Source organism: Dermacentor silvarum, chromosome 8 (genome assembly GCF_013339745.2).
Source record: "Dermacentor silvarum isolate Dsil-2018 chromosome 8, BIME_Dsil_1.4, whole genome shotgun sequence".
NCBI classification, from domain to species: Eukaryota; Metazoa; Arthropoda; class Arachnida; order Ixodida; family Ixodidae; genus Dermacentor; species Dermacentor silvarum.
In genome coordinates, this window is record NC_051161.1 from 142,088,230 (window position 1) to 142,106,569 (window position 18,340).

The window sequence follows — 18,340 nt, forward strand, 5'->3', positions numbered from 1 at the left end:
AGCAACGAGATACGCCACCACGCCAACGCCACGGCACGTGAATCGAGATGCCGGCAGACCGAGAAAACGCACGCGTTCTAACAGTCGGGTCGGGCGATCAATTAGTCGAAAAATCACGGCAAACTCTAGAAAGCAGCAATACGTAGGACCTGCACAGACTCAGCAGAACCAGGCACCGTCAGTGTCAAAACCACTCACAGCCCAAGACTCGGCGTATGCGCAGATGCTGAGCATCCTAAGGCAGGAAAGACACACTGAGACCAGCGCCTCGAAAAGAACCTACGAGAGGAATCTCAGACAGTCACGAATGCAATACAAACTCAGATGAAAGCGATATTCACGGAAATTCAGAGAAATATTCAGAAGCAACATGATGAACCTAAAAGGCGTAAGCCAGCAGATGAAAGATGACGGCAAGGCCTATATGCATCCAATGGAACTGTCGAAGTTTTACGCAGAATGGATCCACTAAGACAGCAAATAAAAAAATTCAAACCCCTTGTCGTGCTTCTACAGGAGACAAGGGGACCATGCACTATTCAAGGTTACCGAACCTTTCAGCAGGCTACAATACTACACCAGGGCAAAGGAAACCAACAAGCGCAAGGCCAAGCTGCCCTTTTAGTTAGACATGATTGCACCGCAACCGAACTGCAAATACAGATTTGTGTAATGATTTCAGAGAAATTGTGGCAGTAAAGCTATGTCCACGCGGGCACCGGCCAATGGTTGCAGTTTCCGCGTACTACAGACCCCTAACGGGCAAGCACCGGAATGACTCCTACCAATGGCTCGGTAAGGTGCAGGCACAAGCTGGAGGCCTTCCCATTCTAGTGGGGGGAGGACTTTAACGCCAAGCATCAAACATGGGGCTACGCCAAAGCTGACCCGAGAGGACGCATACTGCATGATGCAATAGAAATGTCAGCTCTGGATATATGCAACACACCAGAAACACCAACCCGCATAGGGCTACACGCGCGACAACAGGACACAACGCCCGATCTGACACTAGCCACTCCAGGGCTCATAAGGCAATGGGACGTAGAATCGACGACATGGGGAAGCGACCATTTACCAATAATCATCACGCTCAATCGCAAAAAGATCCGAGAAAGGAGAGAACGGTGTTTTTTTGACTGGAAAAAATTTCGAATGGCCACCGGGGGACTCTTTTGCGGACTTTGAACAATTCAGCGCTATGATAGCCGAGGCACGGCCGGAGGCCAGAGAAACTATCCCATGCGATGACACTACAAGTCACATGGATATGCACCTTGCAAATCTATGGCGGAAGGTCAACCGCCTCACACAGCAATACCGGTATAAAGGAAAGCGTCACAAAGATCTAATGCGCCTTAAGCATCAATACCGACTCATCAAGGAATACCAACAACTCAAAGCAGACACGTGGCACAATACGTGCGCGAATCTTGGCCGGGAACCCGGTCTAAAAAGGCTATGGCAGATTTTAAGGAGCCTGCTTGGGAGAAAGAAAGGCGCACCTCCTCTCACGGAACTCTTTTTGCGAGAAGAGCCTGCCGTGCTGGAGGAGCGCGTCATCCACACTTTCTTCCCACATGCTGCCGAAGCGCCTCCGGAACCGCTGCCTTCTGCCACGATAGACAACGCGAAAGAGGAGCTAGACACGCCCTTTACGCTGAGTGAACTCGTAGCGGCCTTTGCACAAGGTTAAAACGAAGTCCGCTCCGGGCACGATGGAGTGACTTGCAAGAACTTCGAAACCTCAGCATGACGCTCAAGAACGGCTCTTAACAATTGTCAATGAATCCTGGGAATCCGGACTAGTGCCAGATTCACTAAAGCTTTCCCTCATCTACCCCTATACCGAAGCCGGGCAAAGACCACACGAAACCAGCTAATCTACGCCCCATAGCTCTAACGTCAACTATCTGCAAATTGATCGAAAGAATGCTAAACACGAGAATGCAGCACTACATGGAGTATGTACAACCGGGTTTGCATCCTGCGCAGGCAGGTTTTCGGCCGAACATGGGCACACATGACTGCCTCTGGTTGCTCCGCAGAGTGATCAACCGCAAGTCTCGCAAACAGATGCCTGACTATATTCTTGCAGTCGATATGCGTAAAGCATTCGATAACGTGAAACAAGAGGTCATCTTACAGGAATTAGCAACCAGGTACCCTAGCCAAAGAACATACAATTGGATCCGTAGCTTCCTCCAAAGCAGACCAATCCAGCTCCATGGCAAGGCACCGGGATGGAGTCCGAGGACCTACTACTTGGATAGGGGTGTGCCCCAGGGCTCCATCCTCGGACCTATGCTATTCAATCTGGCCATGACACGGGTAGCAGAAAGTCTTGAGCGAGACACTTCGGCCCGTTTCAGTATTTACGCCGATGATATAACGATATGGACGGAAGCGGCGGATTATTCCGACATGCAGAGCATGCAAACTGAACTGCAAGCAGCGATCCTGAGCCTTAGCAACACTTTAGATAACCTCGGACTGCAACTCTCGCCGGAGAAGACGGAACTGATCAGCGTAGACGGAAAGAAAGCGACCAATGTAAACAAGCAGATCACTTTACACATAGGCAAAAGCGATATTACGTCGACCAATGGACAAATTAGGATCCTCGGTGCACAGATTGCTAGCTGCAACAGCCCCCAGCTATGGATTCGCACACTAAAGCAAAAATGGAGACCGCCATTGCACATGGTTAGACGAATATCGAGCAAGTATGGTGGAGCGCTGTCAGAAAGCGTGCCAAACGCTCGCAAAAGCAGTCGCGGGTGGAAGGATTCTTTACGGGGCACCCGTGTACGAATTCTCTGAACGAGACCTCAGCGACATCGAAAAGTTACACAGGGCCACCCTCCGTACTATCACTGGGCTACCGAAGCACACGAGGAACGAGGACCTGCTCAAGCTGGAAGCGATTCCACCCATACGGGACATAATCAATGAAGCACGAATTCGAATGCGATCCCGGTTGGAAAACACGACTCAGGGAAAACAGATCATCGCATGGGATAAACAAGTCCATGCGAAGCCAGAGCCCGCGGAAGCGACCATAACGCCACCATGGGAAGCACCACTGGGCATACGGAGGCAACAACGCCCTATCGCCAGACGAAACGTGGAAGCTAGATAAATATTTGAAAAGAGATTAGAACTAAGAACGCCGCAGCACACCATTGACATCTACACGGACGCTGCAATCAAAAATGACATGGCAAGCATGGCCTGGGTTAGCACATCTGCACCCCAACACAATGGCTATCACACATGTCAGCTTCCCGGGGGTGCAACCTTGCACGCAGAACTCTTAGCTATATGGGGAGCGGTCAACACCATTCCCATTGACATGGGAGACATTGTAGAGCAGAAGGTGCGAAATAATTATCGGATCCTAACTGACTCGTACGAAGCGGTGGCCGAATTAACGGTGCCTACGACAGATGATGCTGTGGCCAACGACACCAGAAAAATGCTAAAGAGAATACAGGACAACGGGACAAATGTTGAAATCATATGGACACCGGGGCACACCGGCACGGATGGGGGAAACGCAGCCGCTCACGCAGTTGCCGCGCAAGCGGGTGGGCTTGATTACACGTACAGCTCCCCACACTCCATTTCCTCGCCAAACCCCGCTGACCAAAATCCATACCTAAAGATATTGGCCGAAGGCTCTCCTAGCAAAGCACTGATGCATTACATTCGCACTAAAATAAAAGCAGATAGTAAACGGAGACTATTAGAAGCTGCACCAGTACATGTGTTTGACAACGGCGGCCTTACTCGCACGGAAGAGGTTTTTTTGAACAAGGTTATGGCCAATGCTGCATACACACCACACATACTTGAGAAATGGCACCAAACCAGACAAGCTACGACTGCGAACACTTATACCCGATGCACACATTGTCAGGAGTCATGCAGAGCAGACTTGCAACACCTCATTTGGAACTGTGCAGCTTTTTCACAAGGGAGATCCAACATTCAACATTTACTGCACGGAGATATTAGAACACTAGGAATTGAAATACAGACTAACCCTGAAACACAGAAAGCCATTGCGACATATGGCAGACAAAGTGGCTTGTTTCGAGTAGTGTAGAAGGGGTCGACCAGCCCGTGCGAGAGCGGCGGAAGTGAACATGCACCTGAGTCTGCATAAAACGGGAGATCAAAGACTGAGATGAAGATGTGCCCCAGCCAACAATCCGGGAACCCACATTCCTTTCCCACCTAATCCCCAACAGCGGCCTAGAGCCGTCCCCTTCCTTAAAATAAAGGCTTTTATTCATTATTCCCTTCCGCGTCTGGGCAAACGCGAAATCGTCGCACGTGGAAGTTGCGTCGATTCAGCGTCTGTTCCGAGCAACCAAAAGCACTGTCAAACGCTGCCGGACTACTTGGCGCGGTAACACATGTGCAGCATCCACGCGCCCGTAGCTTTCCCTTCATTGCCACAGAAAGTTGTCCGCGAGTATAGCGTGTCTATGCTATTGCTCCGAGATATCCAACTACAAATTTTAATTGTCGTTCGCATGATTACGCATGCAAGAGAGTGAGGATCGGCGCAAAGCTCCTCCCTGATGTGCCGCGGCTGTTGGGTACGGCGCTTAGTCTGACAACACGGCGGAGGCATTGGCAAAGATAATAACTGTCCCCCTTCCCTCTCACGGCTGGCGAAAAAAAAAAAAAATCGAGGAACCCGTAACCGCTGTCGCAACACGCGACCGCGCAGCCTGTAAATATGGCGGCAGCTGCCATGCCGATATAATGGCGCGCGCAGAGAAGCCGGAGGGCAGTGCGCGTGCGTAATGGTGACTAGACGACCGGGCATGGTCCTTGCCTAGGCTACGCAAATAAGTGACTGCTGATTTCCAAGCATTGTAAGTTTTATTGAAATCAAAAGCAACAACGGTACCATCAACAGCAGAAACCTTTTTAGCTATGCTAACGAATATTTCATACTGCCGCTTTAAATTTGGTGTTGTCATGCACAAATTTCATGACACTTCACCCATCAAGATGTCAATGCCCTAAAGATGTTCAAAATGCCTCCCTTCCACAGCAACGCAAAGCATAAACCGCTCTCGCGTCGAGTCGATAACTCTGCGCAGTACAATTGAAATTTGGAGTCGGATATCTCGAAGCACGAACACGCTAGAATAATTCTTCCGACTGATACTGTGTAGAAACACGACTGCCTCTAAGTTTTCAATACAAACATACCCACTTACTGCAGTCGACAAAAAATAATTGTTCAATTTTAGTTAATTGGGCAGCTCACGGCGATAATTATAATCTCACTTTGTGCCCCCCTGGCCACATAACTTAATTGCACAGGTGGTCTTCGCGTGCCTCCCAGTGCCTAATTTTAAGAAAAGCATCAAGCTTAGTTTTGAACACCCTGTATTATCAGGCACAGCCGCCAAGCACATGGCTGTATTGGGTAATGTCATTTTCCCATATGTTCGGAGAAACCGATACCTGGCTTCGCTATAGGGCTTCTTCATCTTTCTGGGGTTTTACGTGCCAAAACCAGTTCTGATTATGAGGCACGCCGTAGTGGAAGGTTCCGGATTAATTTTGACCACCTGGGGTTCTATAACGTGCACTACAACGTAAGCACACGGGCGTTATTGCATTTCGCCTCCATCGAAATGCGGCCGCCGCGGCCGGGATTCGATCCCGCGATCTCGTGCTCAGCAGCGCAACGCCTGAGCTGACTGAGCCACCACGGCGGGCTACAGGTGTTGCTCTAGCCGTATAAAACGCGGGTTTATCGTGAGCAGAAACGGTGAATTTCGGTAAATGAGAGAGGCTACTATCATCATCACCATCATCATCGACAAAAGCTGACCCCCCCCCCCCCCCCCCTCAGAAAAAACCACCTGAACGTCGCCCCCGAGGGCTCCGTGGTCACGAAAAAACCTGGATCCGCCCCTGAATACGAATGTTTAAAGGTGCACGAACTGTGAACAGAATGTACTCCACATGGAGCTGACAACACCCACTTTTGTTAGACGCGGCTTGTCACATGATCGTTACGTTTCAACTCACGTTGTTACGATTTGTTGAAATAGTTCACCGCTCTCTCGAGCGCTTCTTGCGATTTTAGTCAAAAAAGTTCTGGAGGCGTTGTGTTGTCATTTTAAAACTTTATGAGCGATGAGCTTGTAATAACTATGGGACATTCACATTATCCTTTGGTTATAAACAACTTTACTTTTAGCATCTGCTTGATGTACACGGTTTAGGTAGCAGTGTATCCCCGCAGGCCAGCTGTAGCCGGTTTACTGAACGGTTTACTGTAGCCTTTACTTTGCATGATGAACGCTTCGAACATGAATTTGAACTTTCCCGCTTGGTCCGTCAACTTTCGTTTGTTTCTTCGCTTACGTTTGCAGTGCTGCCTTCATAGATCATAACAAGCCACGCAGCAGCCAGCGTCGGTCGCAGCCAAAACGAGCCAAAACACGCGGGCCGCGGGCTCTTCATGCACCCTGAAAAGCGCGTAGAGGGAGAGTTAGGTTTTGCACATTTTGTCTTTGTGTCCAGCGATCGCGTATGCTCGTGCTCACGCTTGTGAACCCAAGTTGCGGACCGTCGTAGAGGACCAAGTTACATGCAGATTTAATTGTTTGGAACAACTGCTTCTTTTGCTCTGGTGCGATGTCGGACTCGGACCTCGGCGACCAAGTCGCGTGCGCGAGTTCTTCGACGAAACACACCCGACAACCTCGGCTCGTGTATCCGTCCGATCACTCGGATGACTCTCCGGACGACATCGTAAGCTCTACAACTCCGTCATCTTCTATTTGCGCTCTTCATTTGTTGTTTTGTGCGCTGCAAGAACCGCGTCAGCAGTATCTTGTAGCAACTGACTTGAAATTGAGTGTTTCTCCCAAACTTTGATCGTTTCTGACTGACTAACTAACTGTTTTGTGAGAATATTGAAGACCTTGGAAAGAGTTCCTCTCGAACGTGCGCTCTTTTCATTGCGTTAACTTAAGACGCATTCAACGCCTTTCGCACGAGCGAATAAACACAAAACAAACAGTCGCCGCACATGTGTCAGCGAAGAGCGCCTGTTGCCACTGTTGTCTGCGGCGCAGCGTCCTCGCGCGAGCCGTGTATACGTCGTCGAACTGCTAATCTCTCGGCGACCTAATCAGTGACTGCGCGCTTGAACGAGCCCAGCTGCGGTGTTGTGGGAGGCGTCACGCAAAGGCGTTTTCTCGTTTGAATGTAGCGGCTCCGCGCTGGAAGACGACGACTCATGTTAAGCGAGCTGGTATCCGCGCGAAAATGGTAATCACAATTTTGAATCTCTTCGTGAAAGGTCGCCTCCTGCTTCTCGATGTGTACTGGCTACGCCGGTACTAATGCTGTGCGGCACCTTTTGAACGGCGGAATCCAGTGAACCAGGCGCTGAGTGAGCGTCCATAAAAGCGTGACCTGTGTTTCAGCGTTGTAAAGCATGATCGACCGTCGCGCGTCCTTGCATTTAAACGTTTGCTTACGTAGTTCTGTCTAACGCTATGAAGATCCACCATTGCATTTAATGCATTGCAGGGAATCTCGCGTTGTTTGCGTTGAGTTCCGGTTTCGGCACAGGCGCTACGAGCGGCGTTCTTTGGAATCGGTTCACTTGACGTGAGCGATTTGGGCGCTTGCTTGCTTTGACAGAGGTGGTTAAGTTCAACAGTTGAGTACTGAGTAGAGTCGTCCGTTTATGGACGACACCTTAAATGTTGCAAATCAGTTTTGTGGAACTCCGTAAAGTGGAGGAAGTTTAATGAAAGGGATAAATTATTCACTCCGCGATTTTCGTCAGAGGCATAGACCCATTTAGATTCTTTTCACCTGCCTCTATTGTATGTTCATTATTTTGTTACATTGAGAACAAAAACATATTAATGCTGATACGGTATTTCGTGAATTTATTAAAGCAAGCAGTGAAGTGTGCTACAGCTTTTAGGCATGTTTCTTTTATTTAGAGCTCCCTAACGTCAGAAACCTCAGTATCACCCATTGTGGTGGCCTAGTGGCTATGGCGGTATCGCGGTGGCAGTGCAGGATCAATATCCCATCAATGTCCCAGCCACGGCGGCCGCGTTTCGATGGGGGTGATATGCAAAAACACCCGTGTGCCATGCATTGGGTGCACATTTAAAATTAATGCGTAGTCCCTCACTATCATTATTAATGCGTAGCACCTCATTATCAAGTCGTGGTTTTGGCACGCAAAACCACAGAACCTAACTTTAAAGTGAAGCTTCTTTGCCTCTTCATTTGACTTTTACACTGCTGCTGCGGTTGCCGTCTTGCATGCCACATCGGAGGGTGGTTGAGAATGCCAGGGGTGTGGGAGTGCTGTCTATGAGATCTTTTCAATGAGAACTGCCTGGCTGTTGCCACAACGCCCTGTGGAACTCCCTGGCTGTCGACACAATGCCCTCTGGATGGCTGTAATTTTATGTGAGGCCCCCGCAAAAGCATTGCAGATGCTGTAGCGCTTACCTTTGTACTCAGGTCTAACAGCCCAGAAGGGAGATAGAATGGTAGACAGAGAGAAAAGTCATAAGGGAAAGGCAGGGAGGTTAACCAGGCTGAGCCCGGTAGGCTACCCTGCACTGGGGAAGGGGGAGAAAGGATTGAAAGAGGAGAAGGAAGAGCGAAGTTCACATCTTGCACATTTACACAGTCAAGCGTTCATCGCTGAGTTTCGTCACAGGCGGTCATACAGGCTTGCGCACTTCAAAAAACGCAGCAGCGCCTTTGTAGCCCTGCACATAGCAGACGCACGAGGCCATGCGCCCAAGATGTTCTCCTCCGTAAAAGGCCTGTCGTCTAAGTGCCCCAAAGCCGTCCGAAGGGCAATCCTCTCATCTTCGTATCTGGGGCAAATGGTAGACAGAGAATGCGTAAAACCAATGCCGTGACAAGACGGATGAATAACGGCATTGCTAGTCTTTGCTTGTGACAGCATGGATACATGGGAGGATCACGAGAGAAGAGAAAGGTGGCATCAGAAAAAATGCTTCGTTTGGGGTCTCACCAATTAGAAAAAAAGAAAGAAAAAAATATTGGCAAGATATAGCAACAGTTGCTGACACACTGTAAACATTTTAATTCAGAGAATGGTACGGCAGGTTTCTGCTATTTCTGAAAAAAAGCGCCGTACAAAGTTTGTGCAATTCAGACAAGTGACACAGGAGATGCAGACGACAATATGCAAGCGGCCGTCCATCAAATCAGCACTTCAGCTACTATGTGATGAGCTGTGTCAGGGCATGACAGTACTTCATCAGAACTGAGAGCTGGGCGAGTGAGTGTGGTTCCATCTTAACAAAAAAGTTATGCGAAAAAGACGTAGACTAGCAAGAAACGACAAACACGGGCGCTGACAAAGAACTAGTGCGAAAAAGACGTGGACGAGCATGAAACGACAAACACGGGCGCTCGTGTTTCGATTAGTGCCTGTGTTTGTCATTTCTTGCTGTTCCACGTCTTTTTGGCTAGTGTTTTGTTAACATGACAGTGCTAGCTTTCTCGCTGGCTATGAACAGTGGCACACTACAACGTCTCGCTATGTGTTCTATGTACTACGTAGACAAGCACAAGTGATGCACGCAAGGTAACATTTAGCATCAAATCATGACTGTTGTAGGCCGTCAACATCACCGCCAAATGTTGTCAATGAAAACAAACCACACAGAAAGCTTTGCTTACGATTCCCACAGTGTGCAAGATCTGCATATCTTTCGTGTACACGACAATACCAAAGCAAGGCCCGCAGGTGGCATGGTTGCAAATACATAAGTGATAATAGTATAACATGTTTTCATTACATGCAGATTTAGCAAGCTATATACCTCCTATGCTGAGCAAACTGAAAAACCTTTCAGGTCAAATTTTGTGTACAATGATTGAGGCTAAATTTCATAAGTGAAATTGCACGTCATTGTGTTTACACTGTGTGCTCAGTGTACTTCATAGACAAATAAAGGTGGTGCACTCACCACTGTCGTATGTTGTCAACATTACCGCCAAATATTGTGAATATATATAAAAGAAATAAAAAAGATATCATCAGAAAGCTTTGCTTACATCGATTCCCACAGTGTGTGGGATGTGCATAATCTTTTTTTAACCTTAGTACAGTATGCGGCTATTCTCAGTGATCCCCTACTAAAAGTAAGATGCAGAAAACCTCACATGCAATTAATATACATAAAATAAAATAAAAAAGCTGTTAAAGTACTCAAGAAGGTACAGGCAGGAACAAAATAATCAGGGACAAAATAATGCAGATCTGCCAAAGTGTGCAGAACTGCATTCTTGCACCCTCTGATGAAGCAAGCAAGCGTCTGTTGTTAAGACATGGCATTGCCCATGCCTATCCTTTTATGCTCATGTGCCTGCCAATACGCCCACATCTTGCCAGCCTGCTGTTGAAATTGCGATGATTGCAGAAGGATTAGGCTGGAAGAGTGGTGTCTTTTTCGGCCATTGTGATGTACAACTGTTCATTACTAGAGAGTGCATGTATATTAATTACACGTGAGGTTATCTCCACCGGTCAAGAAATACAGTTTGGCACATGCTAGCAAGGTCCCGTATTATTTTATCCCTGCCTGTACATTCTTGGTTAAGAGAGCCTTGTATCTTTCAGAACAACTTCCCTTTAATAGTATGGCGAAGTCCTACATTAGTTATCTTTTGTTTTCTATTCACAACATTGTGCACCGATATTGGGGAGAGGAATGAAAGCATTGGGAAATAATGCAGATTTTTCTTCTTCAGGAAAGAGTTTGGCAGCTATCGGGTTAAAACCTGTTTCGTGACAATTTGGGGTGGACACTGCACCTTGCCTGGCAGTTCATGACCACTGAAATTGCGGCTGACCCTCTAATTTTGGCCCCTCCCCCATTTCTTCTCATCACACAGGACGAAACGTCGAGCGTGGGGAGTGCATCAACGGCAGACAACACGTCACGCAGCAACACGCCCACAAACCAAGGTCGCCGGGGCCGCCGTCGCAAAAGCAAGTCAAAGCGCTGCAAGCTGGCCTACAAGTGTTCCACATTTGTCAAGGTGAGAACAGCTGCCACAAAAAGCAAGAGAGAATTAAAAGAGATGTTTAACGAAAGAAAGGTGCAGTGTTCGGCTGATGGAGCTAATGTGCTTGTCCAACAGGCAAATTTAATGACACGTTGAATCAGTTGGTGTGGGTGTCGTTCGAAGACTGTCACGTGACAAAGTGTGGTGACACTGACAGCAGAGGGGTGCATCCAGTGTGTGTTCAACAAACACTTACATAATTCAGCTTGTTTGTTTTACCTTCAGCGTTTATATCACGTGAAAAACAGACGGACCGAACAGCATTCAGGCAAAATACTTCAGAAGTTCAGCCACATTTTTGCGCAAGCACATCACTGTTACGATTACCCACCTTCCCTCAATAAGTGGATAGTCATGGCAACAACAGTTTTTTGAGTCAACAGAAATAAAATATAATGAAGAGTTTGGTATTTTTGCAGTGCCGTTATTCTGACAGTGTATCTCAATCGATGAAAAGAACTATTTTGTGCTTCCAATGCTCAGTTTCAGCAGCTGCTGGTATCACATCTTGCTCTGCATTTATTGCAATGGAATAGAAAATAGCAGTGGTATACGATGCTGTTGCTTTTCAAGCAATTTCCATGGATGCCATGGAAACTGTTTGGAAGTTTGGAATGTATATACTCCATGGAAACTTCATGATACAGGAAAAACTTGACATTTATTCTCTTCGTCCCAGTGCTAACAGAAGAAGAAGAAGCACTTCTATTTCAATAGTGTACAGAAAATCGAAATAATAATCATTTCAGGTTCTTTCTGTAACCCCCAAACGTCACTGTTACTGCGAATCGTACTCTGTTCTACCATGTAGCACCAAGCCACAAGTGAAGTGCATGCACTCAAAGTCACACCAAATTCACCATAATAGCGCCACTATAGGTCTCTGGCTTGCTACTCGATGCAGAGGGGAAGGAAAAAGGGATCCAAGCTGGTGTAGATGACTAGTAGAGAGAGCTATATTTACAGTGTGCCACAAAAGTTTACAGGACACAGTGCCCACAGCTAATGTGAATTTCTGCTCTGTTAAGGGATGGCGCTTCAAATTTAACTCTTTCTGTGCCACATTATTATCCCAAATTTCGACCAAACATGGGCAAATTATTTTTAAAGGTCCTAGTTGCCAAGATGTTTTACCTTCTCAGAGAGAATAACTTTTCTGCTTCTACTGTTCAATGGATTATGTGCTACCCTCTACCAAAAGCATGACTAACTGCTGAGAGAGAACTAGGCCCATCCATGGCATTGCTAGGAAATGCAAAATACCACTAATAAGCTGAGCTTGTCCCTGGCCAGTCTCACCAGAAATGTTTGAACGAACCCAGCTCACCCAAGGCATGGAAGGGGTTAATGAATCACCGTGCAGGTCGCATAAACTACTACAGTCAAGACCTTTCAGTTTGAGGCTATGGGCTCATGCTTCAGCTTTCTCGCAAATTCCTTGTCCTGTAACCTTCTTTGAACAAGTGCACACATACTATGTACAGTACATTGTACATGTTAATAGAGAGGTTTAAGGCCGTTTTACATGATGCGATTTTCATCGCTCCAAAAGTGGATTTCCGTCGCATGCGACGAAAATCACAGTCGCAGTGCCGACTCTGCGATTTTCAGCTGCGACCAACCGGTTGATTGCTGCGTCGCAATGTCGCTGCGATCGTTGCGATTTCCCGTCGAAATTGCGCCGAGAGCTATTTCGCAGTCTGTTGTGGAAAATGACGTCTCGCTCAAGAAGTGCATTGCGCGCAGAGGTGGGTTGCTGAATCTGGTACGTACGCGAAGGGAGAATAAAAATCTTGTGCCGCAGATTCCATTCTTGCATTTCTATGCATTCGTTGACGCGCTACATAGCAAACGAAGTGTATTTTCGCCTTTGCTTTGTAGACACACCTATGCGAGTTGCCAATACTACGAGGTGTTCCATCCCCACGAGACGACATGGCCTTTTGGAGTCGTCATAATTTTAATTTGTTGAGTAGCATACAAAAATTTTTCAGCCTCAGCAAGGGCAAATGACAAGGCAGCAAAGTACCCGAAGTTTCAACGTTGCGCTGAACATGCGACCGTTTAGATGCATTCTTTTCCGGTCAGTTTTCCACACACATAAACTTCCCGATGCATCTTGAAAGGTTATCTTGCCTCACTTGCTTATTAAAATTGAGATGCCAAGCGTGCAGGCTATCATAATGAATTTTCTACGACAACATATTTAACTCCGTGGCTTGAATAAACAGAGTCAATTTGTTTTCGAATACTCCATGCACGTTAAGTTGTATCTTCTCTGATGGAGAATTTTGTTTTTCCTACGCAGAAACCAATAAACCTTGAATATATTGCAGACTTTTTATCCTATTCAGGCAGAGTGACACATAGAAGGCACATTAGACAACACACAGCGCTGAACAACCAGCTGCGAACAGCTTTTTACGTACGTCATGCATAGGAACCGCCGTTGCACACTCCAAAACAAATTTAAACTTCAAAACGTTTTAAATTACAAAACACACGTAATATTTGGTCCTAATAAAAAGAGGTCAATCATCTTGTAAAACGCACGTCTTTTTCATTACATTAAAAGAATTATGCGGCGTTTGCAACATAACCTGGTAACAAGCAACCCTGGGCGTCGCATCAGTCGCATTGTTGAAATTGCAATCACGTGAATTGAGCCCTCAAAAAATCGCATTGTGACGCATGCAACTGCACCGATTTTTTTCGCTCCAGTCTCAGCATGTGAAACAGCCTTTAGCTTGTCCGGTGATTGGGTAAACGCAGGCAGACCGGGCGTTGGGGCGGAACCATAAACGTGAGCGGCCTGTATGATGCTGCCACCTGGTGGCGCAGAGATTACACAGAAAAAAACAGCTAGTATTGCAGTAACCAAGTAACCGCTGCTGGTGTAAATTTTCGGCAGCAACACGATTACGCCACTGCCGAAAATTTACACCAGCACCGAAGTAGAATACACTTGGTTACTGCAATACTAGCTGTTTTTTTTTTCTGTTGAATCTGTGCACCACCAGGTGGCAGCACCATACAGGCTGCCACGTTTACGGTTCCGCCCCAACGCCCTGTCCGCCCGCCTTTACCCGATTACCGGACAAGCTAAACCTCTCTAATATGCGCTATGTACTATGAACATATGTACTAAGAACAACCATAGTTTTGGATGCATGAAAAATACAGCCACTTCTGTGATCTGCCTCTATGAATGATCCCTATCAACCCTGCTAAAGAAAGCATGTTGTGCATACTTCAATTCAAATGCACCAATTTTAGTAAAGTAGAGGTCTCGCCAGATCCATAAGGCCACATTGCCGCATAATCTGCTCTTGACCCGACATTGGAACATGTGCCCTGCACTCCCCTAAAACTGGTGTTACAGCAGGCACACTCAGAAAGAGTGGAACATTTTGGCTCTGGAAGTTCCCTGAATCTGCCATTAAAAACTGGCACCAGATAATTGAGATGGCAGCACCTGGCATTGCAGTTTCTCGGAAGCCACGACAAGTAAATGAATGCCGTGCCAGTGTAACCTCGACATTCATGATGACTGCAAACCGCACCAGTGATACAGGATGACAGTGCCTTTGACAAGTGCAAACATCTGGTAAATTGGTGGGATTTGGCACCCTAAAGCTGTGCTGTAGAATACAGGAGGTGCTATAGTTAGAGAGCTTGGGAATGATTCTGATTAACTGGGTTCTTTAGTGTGCAGCTGGATCTTAATACACAAGTGTTCTTGCATTGTGCTCCTATGGAAATATAGCTGCCACAGCCAGGATTTGATCCCGTGACTTCGTGCACTGAGCCATGATGGTTGGTGAAAGCACTTGGTTTAATGAATAATTTATGATGGAACTGCACTGGTTATCATGTCAGTGCTTAAAGTAGCTACGTTAGTATTTCACGGTCGAATTGTACAAGCAGGTGGGAGGTTAGGAAAGGGCCCACACAAAAGTGCCTACTCATTGCTGAAGATTTAATTTGATAAGGAGATGTAAGGCTCCACAGCCCTTCATTAAGAGCAATCTCCACTGATGTGCAGTTCATGCCACATCCTTTCTTGGTAAATAGCGGTCACCAGTAATCAGCAGAGGCGCAGTGGACTCAAAATTTGTGCGTGTTCTCTCATTATGAACCACTTATGAGTAAATGGTGAATTCTAACTGACCTGTCCAGTTGTCTGTATTGATCAATGTTGGTTTGGGTAGCTTAAGATGTCCGAATGAGCTTGTCTTTTGGTGTGTTCATCCGTAGGAGCAAACCAACTTTGTCTTTTCTTGTCGCCTATGTTCTTTTACCTCTCAAGGGTAAAAGGTAGCAGCGTGTAGGTAGTTGTGTAGTTTAGGATGTTGAATAATTCAAGAAAAATATATGAATATGTGGTGCTTCCTGATTGAGTGTAGCCAACCATACCACTACTCAATTACTTGTTAGCAATTCCAAGAACTTGCGGCTAAAGAGAGAGCTAGCCTTGTTCGTTCTGAAAGAGTGCTCGTTCATAATAATGTCATCGTTTCATAGATCACTTAGTGGTCTGATGAACCTTGCATTCACTGACCACTTGTGTTTGGCCATGCAGGAGGACCATGGCCAGCCCCTTTTTGGAGTCCAGTTTAACCCACACCTTAAGGGTGGCCTGTACATCTTTGCCGCTGTTGGCAGCAACAGGGTGAGTGTTAAGCATTAAACCCTTGAGGAATGTGTGCCTATATACTTTGCAGTAATGTACACATTCTATATACAGTGGAATCTCGATGATATGAATCTCACGGGGTCACGAAAAATATTTGTATTAGCCGAAAGTCGTATCATCGAAACACAAATAAAACTAGCTAATTTAAAGAGTCAGACGTGAACTAACTCAGGCACACGCACGTAAAAAGCATTTACAGTATAGACCACTTATAACGTAACCGTTTATAGTGCAGAACTGGCTACAATGCGGCCTTTTCCAACTCCCATTTACACTCCCATAGAACTCCATGTATACGCATACCGCTTACAGTGCAGCCGCGTGAGACGAAATACCGGTTATAATACGGCTTCCGCAGGAAAATCTCGCCGACAAGGGCGGTAGCATTACGCTTCTCAACGAGGTGCGCCCACCGATGAGAGAAGAGATCAACGAGGGCGATGTGGAGGAGGAGCATGAGACGTGGAGCACGAGTCCAAGGGCGATAAAAATGTCGCCACGTGCCGTATGTGTGAGTGAAGGCGCGCGGGGGACGCGCGCCTTCACTCAGAGCGACCGCACAGCAGAGAGCAAACGCGACCGTCGCGCGAAAGGCCATGGGGATATGGGAGGAAGGGAGGGAGGGGGGGGGGGCGATGCTCTGCTGCGGTACCAAATGTGTATCTTGCAACCGGGCACAAGGGTAACTGGCAACGCAATCTCCCACGCGAAAGAAGCAAAGCGGGAATGCAGCGCGGGGGGGGGCTTCTACTTTGCCAATGCGTTCTTGTACTCTGCGCCTGTGCCGGCTGTCGGTGTTGTCGCATGCACCGTATCTTGCAAGTGATCTCCACACGGCTGTGACCTTTGTGTGCGCTGTGCTTACGCCGCTCAGTTTCCGTTGGAGCGATAGACTGCACGAACCTTCGCTCGCTGTGGCGGCCGTGCTTCCCCACGCCTGCGTGGGGAAAAGCAACAACAGTGCCACTGCTTCAAACTCTTCGCGCCCAGTCGCGGCCTCCGCGCTGTCCAGCGCTGTGTCCGCGCCCCCGCACCAAAATAGAAAGGGAGAAAGCGCGTGACTGCGCGCTGCTCTCTTTCGCGGCCGTTGGTGGAGCGGCGTTTATTCGTATCAACCAATGCGGCTCGAAAATCGATTCGTAACAACCATTCTCTATCACGTTACAGAGTAATGGGGCTCGGCCGGGACCACAGAAAAATTTGTATCATCCGGAAATTCGTATTAGCCGTGATTTTATCATCGAGATTCCACTGTGTTAAGTTATGTATTACATTTTAGCAACTCAGTAAAGCAAAATTCTAAACATACTGTCTGATGTAGTGTTCGTTGTGTCTCTACTGTATGAGAACATCGTCTCTGTTGTACAGTAGACTTCCATTAATTCGACTCTAGTTAATTCGATCACAACCGAAGGTCCCGGCTAGCGCCCATGCATTTCCATGGGCACAATGTTTCATTATTTAAATCCTAAAATTGGCCTTCTCTCGATAATTCGAACTATACCAGTCAGCATGCATGCGCCTGACCTCTGTGGTGACCCCAATAGTGGCAGCGTCTGTCTCGGCAGAGTTTAGGGGACTGAAAGTGTTTCACATGTCAAATCTGTCGTTGAAAATGCCGATTTTCGGCCTGCCCTAGGAAGGTTTTCAAGCAATAACTGAAGGTCACAATGTCTCATTACAGTACTTAACCGATTTTAAAGCACAGCTTTTATTATTTTTTTGAAAGAAAATTGGGCAGAAAATAGCCTGCGCAGTGCATCAGGTATGAAAACGAAACAGCATTCACGGCGTTCGTATGCTTTACCGCATAACCTGAGTGCATTGGACCGAACCTGACTTTAGGAAATCGGCCACCGTTGTGCAACACATGTTTGTGTTGCATTGTTTGTGTTGCCAACACATGTTGCCAACACATGTAAGACTCTTGCCCATTTCCCTGATAAAAAATCGGATGCACGTTAGATTTCTGCTTTCTTTATGCCTTAATGTCATTTCTATGTTAGTTTTCTACTTTGGACACATAGAAAGGGGACGCGCGTTTGATTTGGGGTGTGTTACAATCAGGGAAAATATTGCCAAATGAATCAGCAATTAGAGTCAATTAACGGACGTCGACTGTCTTTTGAAAATTATTTTACACTCGGCCACCAAACATGCCACAAATGTGTACAGACGCATACAATTTCTTGCAGTGTTGTAGTAGGAGCACCTGTGTATAATTTAGTTTCCACATATCCCTTTCACCCCAAAATACTCTATTTGCCTTTGGTGAAACTGTACAGCAGGTTGAAAGCAAAGTTTTTTTCTTGCAAGTTTTTTCCTTTCTTTTCTTTCATTATTTTTGTCTTCTTTTTATGGCGCACTTATATCTGAAGCATTCTTGATTCACATTTCAGCTTTTTGAATGGTGCACACATAGTTCAGTGAAACTATATCAAGAAGTTAAAGAAAAGTCTTAACGTAAAACCATTGGGAACCTTTACAACAAGCATATTAGAATACACATAC

The 18,340-nt window shown here is 46.8% G+C and overlaps 1 protein-coding gene across 4 annotated transcripts in view; it reads left to right on the top strand.

Moving 5' to 3' along the window:
* The first annotated feature begins 6,460 nt into the window (after positions 1 to 6,460).
* The window catches only part of LOC119461739 (polycomb protein eed), a 208,630-nt gene continuing 196,750 nt past the window's right edge, over positions 6,461 to 18,340 (top strand). For 3 of the 4 annotated variants that reach the window (XM_049672080.1, XM_037723113.2, XM_049672079.1), the window contains exons 1-3: positions 6,461 to 6,795; positions 10,960 to 11,106; positions 15,716 to 15,805. In XM_049672080.1, the coding sequence (XP_049528037.1) occupies positions 6,679 to 6,795; positions 10,960 to 11,106; positions 15,716 to 15,805 (354 nt within the window). In that variant the 5' untranslated portion in view covers positions 6,461 to 6,678. Of the gene's footprint in view, positions 6,796 to 7,153; positions 7,318 to 10,959; positions 11,107 to 15,715; positions 15,806 to 18,340 lie in introns of those variants that run through there. The other variant, XM_037723114.2, reaches the window with a different exon arrangement.